The following is a 12,340-nucleotide window of genomic DNA, read 5'->3' on the forward strand; positions in this document are numbered from 1 at the left end:
GTATCTGCTCCCTTGAGACATTACAACACAGTCTGGAGTGACAAATGCCATTGTGTTTGCATTTCCCCCCAAAAGGCTTAAGTTTTGTGATTAAATAAAGTTGATGCTGACTTGAAGCAACATTTTCTGCGAACCACAGCAGATGTGTTATTATAATATTCAAATTAATTCTTACTTACACTATTCTTGCATTTTTATTTACATATTAAATATATATTTATATATTGAAACATAACGCACATATTTTTTTAAAATGTTTTTTTATACTTCTTATTTTCTATTTTCTTATACACTCACAGGCCACTTTATTAGGTACACCTACTCCTTGACCCAAATAGCTAATCAGGCAATCACATGGTGGCAACTCAATGCATTGAGGCATGTAGACATAGTCAAGACAACCTGCTGAAGTTCAAACTGAGCATCAGAAAGGTGATTTAAGTGGCTTTGAACGTGGCATGGTTGTTGGTGCCAGACGGGCTGGCCTAAGTATTTCAGAAACTACTGATGTACTGAGAATTTCATGCACAACCATCTCTAGGGTTTACAGAGGATGGTCCAAAAAAGAGCAAATATCCAGTGAGCGACAGTTCGCTGGGTGAAAATGCCTTGTTGATGCCAGAGGTCAGAGGAGAATGGCCAGACTGGTTCAACCTGAGTACTGTTGCTGACCGTTCACTGTACTCCAATGCCCTCCACAGTAGGTAAGTAAGTAAGTAAGTAAGTAAGTAAAGTTTATATGTAGAGCACCTTTCACAGACAGCCAAGTCACAATGTGTTTTCCAATAAAAATAAAGAACAAAGCAAGCAGATAGTTACAAAACAATAACATATAAAAACACATAAAAACATAAACATAAAATACTTGAAGCAAGCAACAAAACAATCACATCATAGAGACAGATAGATCACAGGCAGTTATAACAAGCAATAATGTGTCATTAAAAACACATAGTAATGTAGAATAAGTTAACTAAAAGCACAGTCACCAGATCTCAGTCCAATAGAGCACCTTTGGGATGTGCTGGAACGGGAGATTCTCATCATGGATGTGCAGCCGACAAATCTGCAGCAACTGTGTGATGTCATCATGTCAATATGGACCAAAGTCTCTGAGGAATGTTTCCAGCACCTTGTTGAATCTGTGACACCAGGAATTTAGGCAATTCTGAAGGCAAAAGGGGTCCAATCCGATACTAGGAAGGTGTACCTAATAAAGTGGCCAGTGAGTGTAATTCTCTGTTCTTACAGATAAGATCAACTGGAACATCTCCCACTTTCCTCTCAAGGGTTTATAAAGTGTTTCTGATTCTGATTTTTGTTGCGTTTCAGGGCCGCCTCCTATAGGAGAAAACAGAGACCTCAGGAGATAATCTAATTACTTTTTTTCTGTTTCCCAGTGGGACCTTGTCTGTGATAGAAAAAGCCTGACCAAAACAACAGGCACAATCTTCTTTGTTGGAGTGATGATGGGGGGCATTGCTTTTGGATTCCTCAGTGATAAGTATGTGTATATAAAGTGTATCTCCAACATTTTAAATAGTTCAAATGGCAATGAAAAACAAAAGAGTGGATACAATACACCTTGTCAGTTTTCTATTAATCATCAAGATCTTGTGTCAATTTCTTTTTTATTCAGTGAATGCAATGCGCTTCCATACAGACGTCTCTTTCACAATGTAAGTCTATGGGAAAAGGTCTTTTTAGGTCAGTGGTATAATGTGACGGACCCTGAAGTTGTAATTTCACTGTGTCACATTGGCTTCAAATTCCAGCACTGTTCATGGGGGCTAGCTGTAGATACGAACGGCCCATTTTAAGGTATCAAAAACAAAATGATTCTTAGCTTCAGGTAATTATACACAAATGAAAATATAGTTATGAGTATTATATTCCATTTCTGCCAATATGTCCCCTACATTCTGCACACTGCACCACTGAGGGAAAAGTGTGTGAGAAATCGTCATGTTCATTTTACCAATTTAAATATCTCCATTCTTGTTTCCAGGTACGGGAGGAGAAACTCTCTGCTGGCCTCGTACATCATGTCCGCCGTGTTTGGCTTCTCCAGTGCATTTGCAAACTCCTATGTTTTGTTTGCAGTGCTGAGATTTCTCACTGGGGTTGGACTGACAGGAATCAGCATCATCTCAATAGTTCTCAGTGAGCTCACAAGTTCACCATAACAACTTGAAAAGTGATGACTGGTCATGTGTTTTGTTCACAGTTTGATTCCCACCAGAATGTCCAAAAAGGGTATTAACATTTGGGGAGTTTAAAGAACAAGTATGTCTACATTATAACTGAATTATTTTCAGTGATTTAACTTATGGTTTTGCTCACTGTGCAGGCATTGAGTGGGTTGACACAGGTCACAGGTCATTTATTGGTGTGATTGGCAGCCTGGCTTGGTCTGCCGGGAACATGCTGCTGGCTGGGTTTGCCTTCCTGGTGAATGACTGGCGGACACTGATGATGACTGTCACAGCTCCACTGGGCGTTGCAGTTCTGACCTGGTGGTGAGTGAAACACATATGTATGTCATAGTTTTCCACAAAATGAACAATGAAAAGCTACATTTTTATGTCAAGCTTGCTGAGTTAAAGTACTTCTAATGAAAGTGCACTGCTCCAAAAAAATTAAGGGAACACTTAAATCACACATTAGAACTTGATGAATGAATTTTTCAAGTTAAAAATCTTTACTAATGTACATTGCATAGTTTGTTGAGAATGCTCCTGATGAGCCGATGGATGGTGTCCAAGGGCATCTCTTCTCAGACCTGGATCAGGGCGTCAGTGAGCATGCTGGACAGTCTGTGGCGGTACTTGGCGATCTTGGTTGCATTGATACATGTCTCATAGGTGCTTAATTGGATTATGGTTAGAGGAACGAGAAGGCCCTTCAATGGCATCACTGCCTTCGTCAGCCAGGAACTGCCTACACACTTTGGCTACATGAGGCAGGGCATTGTCCTGCACCTGGAGGAACCCAGGGCCTCCTGTTCCTCCTCACACAAAGGAGCAGATACCAGTCCTGCTGCTAGCTTGATGCCCTTCTATGGGCCTGTCCAGCTCTCCTCATGTAACGGCTGGTCTCCTAGTATCTCCTCCATGCTCCTGACTGCGCTGGGAGACAGAGCAAACCTTCTTGTAACTGCAGTATGGATGTGCCGTCCTGGAGGAGCTGGACTACCTGTGCAGCCTGACTGGGCTGCAGGTACCGCCTCATGCTACCAGTAGTGACAAGGTCACTAGCAGAAGACCAAACTAGAGACGAATCAGTCAGGAAGGATAAGGAGAGAGCAGCTGCCTGTGGACACCACATCTATAACCATTCTCTTTTTGGCGGCTGTCTTGCTTTTGCCTCTCCATTGCACCTGTTGTCATTTTTATTTGCACCAAAGCAGCTGAAACTGATTCACAATCACTTGTGGTTCCTAAATGGTCAGATTGATGTCCCTGAAGTTTAATTGACTTGATGTTATACTGTGATGATTAAGTGTTCCCTTAACTTTTTGAGCAGTGTATTTGAATCTGAACACATAAGCTAAATGTGTCCACTCTTTGTTTATTATTTTGAATATAATTGCAGGTGGATTCCTGAGTCTGCCCGCTGGCTTTTAGTCAACAGTAAAGCGGAAAGGGCTCACTTTTACCTTGACAAATGCGCCAAGTTCAACAAAAGACAAAAACTGTCATCCCAATTTAAACAAGAGGTAAGTTTGAGCTTGATGTTGAAAGGCTTTGTTTAAAACTAATATGTGTACATTTTTTATGTGACCTTACAAATTATTCTGATGTCACGTTTCTGTTTGTAAAAAAGAAAAAGGAAAAACTGGTGAAACATGTGTATAGCTTTGCCTATTTATCCCAGTGTCAACCCCTCATGTCTTAGGGGTGGGGGTCTGGGGGTCGTCCTAGTTGCCTTGTCAAAAACCCTGTGGGATTTTCCATTTCCATTTATGACACTGACACGATTTGTTCAACAGGATAATCTTCACAAATGAAGATTGAAGCCTAAATGCAATGCAATATAAAGGAACTACATCACGGTCACATGACTTAACATCGCCCCCACAGAGAGGCTGTAAAGTTGTGTTTGGCATGATGATGTTCTGCAGTCTCATTTAGCCTCTTGTTAGCAACTGTCTTTTGTAGGACACGTAAAGGCTTCAAATCATCAGTGGGGTACTTGCTGATGTATTTTATGTTGTAGAACAAAATGGGGAAATCTTTTCAGCTCATGTTAACCACAGAACATATATCAGGCATCCAACCAAAACCCATTCAAAAAACCCATTCACTTCGCAACGAGGGAAGCGGGAGTGGCAAAATGCTAACTCTTTTGGATATGAGGACTCCTTCCTGGCACACTCTTCTCAGTGGGCCCCATTTTGCAAAAGCAAACTCAGAAGCAAGAAACTTTTTTTGGCAAATGTGCCAGGCTTCCAACTACACTGGAATGAATAGGCGCCATCTTGTCATCTAGTAGTTTAGTTACCTAGTTCAGTGATTCTCAACTAGTCCAGCCACAGGGTCCAGATTTCTGCTTAGCCATTTGCTCAAGGTCCGCATAGTTTAATATATTCAGTGTCATACTTGCCTTTGGCCATGTTGTTGAGCTGGTTTGCTGTCGTTGTCAAGTAGTTGTCTGTTTGTCACTCAATCTGCAGCAGGAAACAGCACTTCAAAATGAAGATTGTTTTTACAAACTTCAGAATTGACCCACAACCCACTTTTGGACTGTGACCCACCAGTTGGGAACCACTGATCTAGCTGTTGCGCTATGATACAGTGCTGGTTATGGCTGCTAGAAACTTCAGACCCAACACCCCTTTGCATCCTTGAAAGTTGGCACAGAATAGGCACAGCAGTGGCACCCAGCATCTGATCTCACATTTTCCAGGTGTTAAAGGATGCAGCATGCATGCGTCCAAGCCATTCTCCATTCTCTCCTTTAGGAGTTAAACACATTTTAAAGTTCAGTTGAAGCTGATATGGAGCTTCAGTTGTCTGTGTTAGGGTCACATTTTCTCTTGTCTATCTAAAAGTTTTACATGCTAATATGAACACTGGCAGAGTTATTGGTCACTTTAATTATTCTGTCTATAGCAACAACAACAAAAACTAATTTTGTACCAAAAAGTCTGTCATTTTGGAAGATACTTGATTTGTCTGTCTATGACTTTACTTATCTGCCTCTGTACAGACACTGTCTGAAATCCTGGAAAAGCAGGACACAAACTACACGTACCTTCACCTAATCAAGACCCCAAAGATGAGACGGTTAACTCTACTGACTGGGATTGTGTGGTGGGTATGGCCTTGAGAAATATCTACAAAGTCATAAAAATAAATTCAAACCTTATCGGTTACTCAACTTAAATGTTAAAATTTTAATTTGCGAGTCTGTTTGTTTGAATCTCCTTCAATAGAAAATATACTGTAGATACGGATGCATGGAGGGGGGCAGCTAAAGCTGCAGAGACATGAATAAGCGAAGATCTGTTTTTTATTACACTCTGCAGGTACGGAGTTTCCTCAGCGTATTATGGAATCAGCTTGAACATCAGTGGATTTGGTTTAAATATGCACCTCACACACTTCATCTACGCTGCCATTGAAGTCCCCGCCAAGCTGATGATCTATTGCTTTCTCAACATCATTGGACGAAGGAAGTGCCAAGCCGGCACGCTGTTACTGACTGGCATCTGCATCGCCATAAACATCTTTTTACCACAAGGTTGTTATTTTCTTTTACATTTTACAGAAATTACATGAAAACACGCACACATGGGTTGAATTCTGTGTGGTACTATGAATTGGTTTGAGCTGAAACTTCAGCATCTGTCTTATTTTTGTGTCAAGCCAATTGACATGTTTTACTGCATGTTCTCTGCTTGGTCTTTGTAGGTCTGTGGCACATGCGTGCTGTTGTTGCCATTCTTGGAAAAGGCCTATCAGAAGCTTCCTTCACTGCTGTCTTCCTATACACAACAGAACTTTACCCCACAGTTGTCAGGTCAGATACAGTTGCATAAAGCTGTGACACTGACAAGGTCTTCTTATGCTCATCATTTATATCAGATATGATAGCATCTTACCCCTGTTCTACAGGACTTGAAGTTAGTGGGTAAAATATTATCACAACATCATATCAATGGAAAAAACTGAAATCACCGCCCCATGGTTGTATGCCTCCACACACCAGTCAAGAAGGAGACAAATGCGACCTTTGACCATCAAAATCTGATCAGTTCAATCATAGTAAATGCTTGTGACAAGTTTGGAAAAAAAAATCCCTCAAGGTGTTCTTGAGTTATCCCCTTCACCTGAATGAGACAGACTAGATCACAGTGATCTTGACCTATCACCAACAAAAGCGAATCGGTTCATTGAGTTCAAAGTAACATTTGTGACAAGTTTGAAGAAATACTTGTTGCGAGATATTGTGTTCATGAGAATGGGGTAGACAGATGGACAACCCAAAAACATAATACCTCCAGCTACAGCCATCGCCAGCGTGGAGGCATAATTAACAAAAAAGTATAAACACATGTTGTATAAACGTGTGATTTTGCTTTAAATTAACACTTAAAAAAATAATAAAAAGGTTAGGGTTTAGATTAAGATCCAGATGGTCAATAAAATCAAATCTTTATTTTATTTTTCCATTTATATTTCAATTCAATTGGTAGGAAACACTCTTTTGTTGTGTTGTGTACATCACTTCACTGGAAAGGTCATCAGTTGTTGCCAGTTATCAGTGTCATTTGTTAAGTTATTTTTTTGTGCATTGATTTCTTTAATGCTTCAATGCTTAAATTGCAGTATTTAATTAACGTCAGATCTACTTACACATATTGCTTGAAGGAAAGTTCACATTTTTTCCAGTTCTTCTTTTATTCCTGTTCATACTGGCCGTGCAAAAGATCCCATGGTGATTGCAATCTAAGGGCCCATATGCCTGCTTCCTTTTTTGTGTCCCCCATAGCCATTGTTGTCAGTGTAGAGGCATGGAAGGTGCACTCAAAAGGGACACCGTCACGCAAGAGTTCCCAAGCACCTGTTTTTCATGGCGCTACCGCTGCACCCTGAGATAAACAAAGCTCAACTGCTGGAATGCAGCAATGCCCACTGCATGTCATGTGATGAGGGACAGCTCATCACAGCCGGTAGATATCTAGATTTCCTCTGTACAGTAAATATCAGCTACAGTAAGTGTGGAGGAGAAGTTGATCCCTTTAGTGCTTTACACCTGTCCAACGGACAATACTTTAGGCCGAATACACACTTTCATAAACACATGGAAAAAAGATCAGCTTTGAATTTATATTTTAATTTAATTGGAAGAAAACATTCTTTTGTTGTGTTGTGTACATCACTTCACCACTTGTCCACTCTTCACAACTTTGGTACATATCAGAAAATCTAACTCACTGGAACACCTAATTTTATTCTCATTAATAATGTGGGAGAAATCGGGTCATTGTATTTGTTTTGTTTTGTTTTGTGCGTGTGATTAATTTTTTTTCTCTGCCCCAGGGTGATGTTTTACCCGAGAAACAGGCAAAGTAGAATCTTAAATTTATGAGAATTTATGAATTATATCAGTTTTAAAAGCGATTGGGATACAGTTTGGAGAATTGTTTAACCTACATATGGTAACAGCCAAATTGACTGCCTTAGACTGACTTTGGTGCATGTTTTTACAAAAACAAAACTCAGATATGAGAATGTTTGAAAAAAGAATGTTGATGAGTTCAGTAGAGGGCCAGTTCTCAACATTTCCTATCTGCAGTGGGGTCACAGTGAGGGTTACATAATGACTATGGAGGACTAATTGATTAAATGAGTGCTTATGATTTACCTTCTGTCTCACCAGACAAAATAGTTTGGGCTACACCACCTTCATGAGTCGTCTGGGAGCATCAGTGGCTCCCCTTATCCTGCTGCTGGAGGACGTGTGGACTCCTCTTCCTCAGGTCATCATCTGCTCTTTGGCCATCATTTCTGGCCTGACGGTTTTGCTTCTACCAGAGACACTAAATGTGAGGCTGCCTGAGACAATAGACGACATTGAAAAGCCAAGGTTAGTAAATTAATACATGAAAGCTCCAATGTGTAAAATTCAAAAAATGGATTTGGTACCATCTAGTGTTAATATTGAGAATGTCACTGAGACGCAGCAATGAATGCTGACTGATATTTTGCTTTGGACTGAAAAACTGAAAAATATGTCTCATCCAGACTTCTTCTCACAAAACATTTGTATGAAACAATAAATAAAAACACTGCCATCCCACAGTCAACTTAACATTTTCATTGGATTGGGTTCAAGAAATAAGAACTGAATTTATGAGATCAAGTAAAACACCTCTATTTTTCATTTTGAGAGTTATTTCAACATACAAACATTTTACAGGATTATCACTAAATAACTGGCGGACACTAACCAGAAGACTGTAGAATCAAACACGGTCAGTGCTTTAGAAGTATGCCACACCAAACAGGCATATTTTGGGTTTAGACCTCCTCTTTATAGGCTTGAGTACCGCCTCTCACATGCATTCCCCTGCGACCAAATCCATGTCCATAGTTGGACACTGCCCCTGTCTCTGTCGGTTTAAGGAATGTGATTGGCCTGAAGCCACATGACCATATAACCTACCCATCTACAGTATGTGTGGGTGTCCCATTGGCTGATATGTATGTGTCTGTATATGATAGGTTGTCTTTTTTGCCTCATATCCTTCTTATTTAAATGGTCTTGTCATGTGTTTTATAATGACCCTGATGGAGGTCACAAGAAGAAATGCGTAAGACGGACGGACAGAAGCCTTGCAAAAGGTTTGTCCCTATCAAACACAGCCTGAAACAAAAAGCTCCTACACTTGGGAATCTTCTAATGATAAATGTTTCATTTATACGAGTCAGAGATGTGTCATTTTTAAAGGCTGTAGTTTGATGTATATTGTGTTGTACTGTATTATATTGTAAAGTGTTCCTCAGCTCAGACAGAAGTGTTATCTGTAGAAACATTCAAATCACTACTGTGTTATTTTTGTTTTATTTCAGAGCAAGTGAGGTCTCCTCTCACTCTGTGGAGACTGCAGGTGTTTTCCTGGAATCAATGAGCACAACAGACATTTAGTGGTGAAGAGACGAGTACAACAGGGACTTTGTAACTTGATCATGCATCGTACATAACTACCCTGACCTTACTGCCTTTTGCACATGTAAACAGTGGAGTCGAACACACTGTCATCATTCATCATGTAGAGTACATCTTATCTTCTCTGCTATTTGTAAGAAAACTCAGGTCAAAATCTTTCTGTGTGTCAGTGTGTTGTTAACATCAATGTTTGGGTTAGCGAAGATAATGTATTTATAAGGTGCAAACTGAATAAATAACATTTGTCACTGATTCATCACAACTGGGTTTATTTCATCTTAAATACTGTCTATAGTCTAATGGATTAGTGTTATCTTTTGTATTACACTTTACTGTTAAAAAAAAATCCTTTAAGTACAGACTTTTGTCTGCCATTAGTTTTGTATGATGGGAGTTTACAGATTTCATAGCAGTATCTCACTGAGTCACATTAAAACTGCTTTCAGTCAGTCTGACAAAATCAATGCCAGCCACTATGTCAGTCCCTCTGGATATTTATAAGGTTGCAATTGCAGGAACTGATGCAAATTCGACCAATCTCTGCCATATTTCAAGTTACAAGTAACAGCAAAAATGACATAACATTTCTTTAGGGTTGCAGTTTAACAAAAAAGCATCAAGACAAATCATAAAAAATTAACTCTATGGGTACGTGATAAAGGTGCAGTGCATGTAAGGGTGTTTTCACATATAGTCCTTTTTAAACAAACTGAACTCAGTCCTCCCCATATGCACCAAAAAGTGGACCAACAGAAAAAAAACAAATTTCTTTTTGTGTTCACATCGTCGGTTTTTTTGAGACAGGACTCAGCTCTCTTTCTGGTCAACTTCAGCTCTGCTGGGGCCTCATTCCTCTTTCTATTCATACCATAGCCTATATATAATATAGGCATAGCTTTGATTTTACTTTGATGTGGCACCGCAGTGCGGTTACGAAGCCCCTCGCTTCAGATGAACTTAAAATTGGTGTTTCTGTGCTGTAGACTGATGTATTCTACATTCCACATTTGGAGACATGCAGTATCTTCCATGGACCAAAGTACTCCTCGTCCTGCGTCTGTTTTTTCAAGTGTTCCAGTGCAGTAGCATGTGATCTAGAGCCCTAAATACAATGGCAATGGGCAAAGTGAACCTGGAGCAGTTTGTGTTCACAAGGCACAGGTTAAGTGAACCTCACCATGGACTTGAAGAGAACCGAACTCAAAACACCTCCCAAGGTGGTCTGAGTATGGTTCACTTCAGAGGGCTCTGAGCTCTCCTGGAGTGTTCACATATGTCACTGTTCTGAGTCTGTTTAAAGTGGTATTAAAGGACCAAGTGTGAAAACACCCTAATTTGAGAGGATTCAATTTAAGAGTATTTCCACCTAAACATAATCGAAATCATAACCCTTTGTTTGTGCAGAGCTCCAAAAGTCCTGATTTAAAAAAAAAAAATGACACAAGGGAATAACATTTTATATACAAGATTTTACTTAAAAAACCAACAGTATAAACAAGAAAAAGCCAGCAACACTCGGTGTCCTTCGTTAGCAACTTTTAATACCTCACCGGTACAGGCGGTTAAACACACAGACCGGTTTCGACAAGCGTCTTCCTCAGTGTTTGAAAAGACAGAAAAGCAGGGTGAGACATGCAGAAATAACCTCCACTCCCAATCACACAGCTGCATGGCATTAGGCAATCACCAGAGCACCAAGCAGAATCCTGGTAATCATAGACAAACATCTCATAGAAGAGAAAAAAGTACAAAACATGTATCAGTAGGTATTAACTAGACCAATATCAAGAAAACACATCTATAATATGAAGTGCCTAAGAGTAATAAATACTTACTGAGTACACCCAAAAAAAATAAATAAATAAATAAATATACACAAAATACTACTTAGCAGCAAATGGTACAGTAAAAAAATATATAAAGTGCCACAGGTCAAGTGGAGTGTAGGTTATTTCTGCATGTCTCATCCTGCTTTTCTATCTTTTCAAACACTGAGGAAGACGCTTGTCGAAACCGGTCTGTGTGTTTAACCGCCTGTACCGGTGAGGTATTAAAAGTTGCTTACAAAGGAACCGAGTGTTGCTGGCTTTTTCTTGTGTATACTGTTGTTCTGTTGCCAAGCACCTCCAGACTTTTTTCTTCTTTTTTGAGAGTGTGTGTTGTCTTTCTTCATTGATTTACTTAAAAAAACAACCTCTGTACAGTAAAAAATATATAAAGTGCCACAGGTCAAAGCAGTAGAACATCATAATCTACTATCTACTGCTTTGACCTGTGGCACTTTATATATTTTTTTACTGTATCATTTGCTGCTAAGTAGTATTTTGTATATATTTATTTATTTTTGGGTGTACTCAGTAAGTATTTATTACTCTTAGGCACTTCATATTATAGATGTGTTTTCTTGATATTGGTCTAGTTAATACCTACTGATACATGTTTTGTACTTTTTTCTCTTCTATGAGATGTTTGTCTATGATTACCAGGATTCTGCTTGGTGCTCTGGTGATTGCCTAATGCCATGCAGCTTTGTGATTGGGAGTGGAGGTTATTTCTGCATGTCTCAGAGGCCGTTTACATGTACATGGTGATTTTAATAAACGGAGACATCTTCCTTCGTTTGTGCCCTTCGTTTACACGCAAACGGAGATTTCTCCTCTGAAAACGAGTCTTTCTAAAAACTCCGGCCAGAGTGGAGATTTTGGAAAACTCCGGTTGCGTGTTTGCATGTAAACTGAGATAAACGGAGTTATAGGCAGCCCACGTCACAGTATGCGCCGGAACTTGCGCCTGTGTCAAAACTGCGTCCTATGTTGCTATGGTAACAATGGATACATGGAAGGCTTGAGCTTCTCGTTACACTGCCACCTACACAATGGATACATGGAAGGCTTGAGCTTCTCGTTACACTGCCACCTACAGGTTTGGCATGCTGTTGTGTATATATACACGGGTAAGTGTAAATGAAGATCTTCTTGAAAACGGAGACAGTGAAATGTCCGTTTATGAAAATAGCTGGCCACGTGTAAACGGCCTCTCACCCTGCTTTTCTGTCTTTTCACACACTGAGGAAGACGCTTGTCGAAACCGGTCTGTGTGTTTAACTGCCTGTACCAGTGAGGTATTAGAAGTTGCTAACGAAGGAACCGAGTGTTGCTGGCTT

The 12,340-nt window shown here is 39.9% G+C and overlaps 1 protein-coding gene and 1 long non-coding RNA gene across 2 annotated transcripts in view; one reads left to right on the top strand and one right to left on the bottom strand.

Annotated features, from left to right (window-relative positions):
* LOC125903324 (uncharacterized) overlaps positions 1-7,954 on the bottom strand; it is a 14,968-nt gene extending 7,014 nt beyond the window's left edge. The window contains exons 1-2 of the long non-coding RNA XR_007451291.1: positions 7,873-7,954; positions 2,344-2,513 (exon numbers count right to left, since the gene is read on the bottom strand). This is a non-coding gene — a long non-coding RNA (uncharacterized LOC125903324). The remainder of the gene's footprint in view (positions 1-2,343; positions 2,514-7,872) is intronic.
* Positions 1-8,261, top strand: part of LOC125903323 (solute carrier family 22 member 7-like) — a 9,109-nt gene extending 848 nt beyond the window's left edge. Inside the window, exons 2-9 of the mRNA XM_049600185.1 lie at positions 1,401-1,504; positions 2,009-2,163; positions 2,351-2,519; positions 3,595-3,718; positions 5,212-5,315; positions 5,531-5,745; positions 5,916-6,024; positions 7,888-8,261. Of these exons, the coding sequence (XP_049456142.1) occupies positions 1,401-1,504; positions 2,009-2,163; positions 2,351-2,519; positions 3,595-3,718; positions 5,212-5,315; positions 5,531-5,745; positions 5,916-6,024; positions 7,888-8,107 (1,200 nt within the window). The 3' untranslated portion in view covers positions 8,108-8,261. The remainder of the gene's footprint in view (positions 1-1,400; positions 1,505-2,008; positions 2,164-2,350; positions 2,520-3,594; positions 3,719-5,211; positions 5,316-5,530; positions 5,746-5,915; positions 6,025-7,887) is intronic.
* Positions 8,262-12,340: the final 4,079 nt, after the last annotated feature.

The sequence above is a fragment of the Epinephelus fuscoguttatus genome, linkage group LG16 (assembly GCF_011397635.1).
Source record: "Epinephelus fuscoguttatus linkage group LG16, E.fuscoguttatus.final_Chr_v1".
In the NCBI taxonomy this organism is placed as follows: domain Eukaryota; kingdom Metazoa; phylum Chordata; class Actinopteri; order Perciformes; family Serranidae; genus Epinephelus; species Epinephelus fuscoguttatus.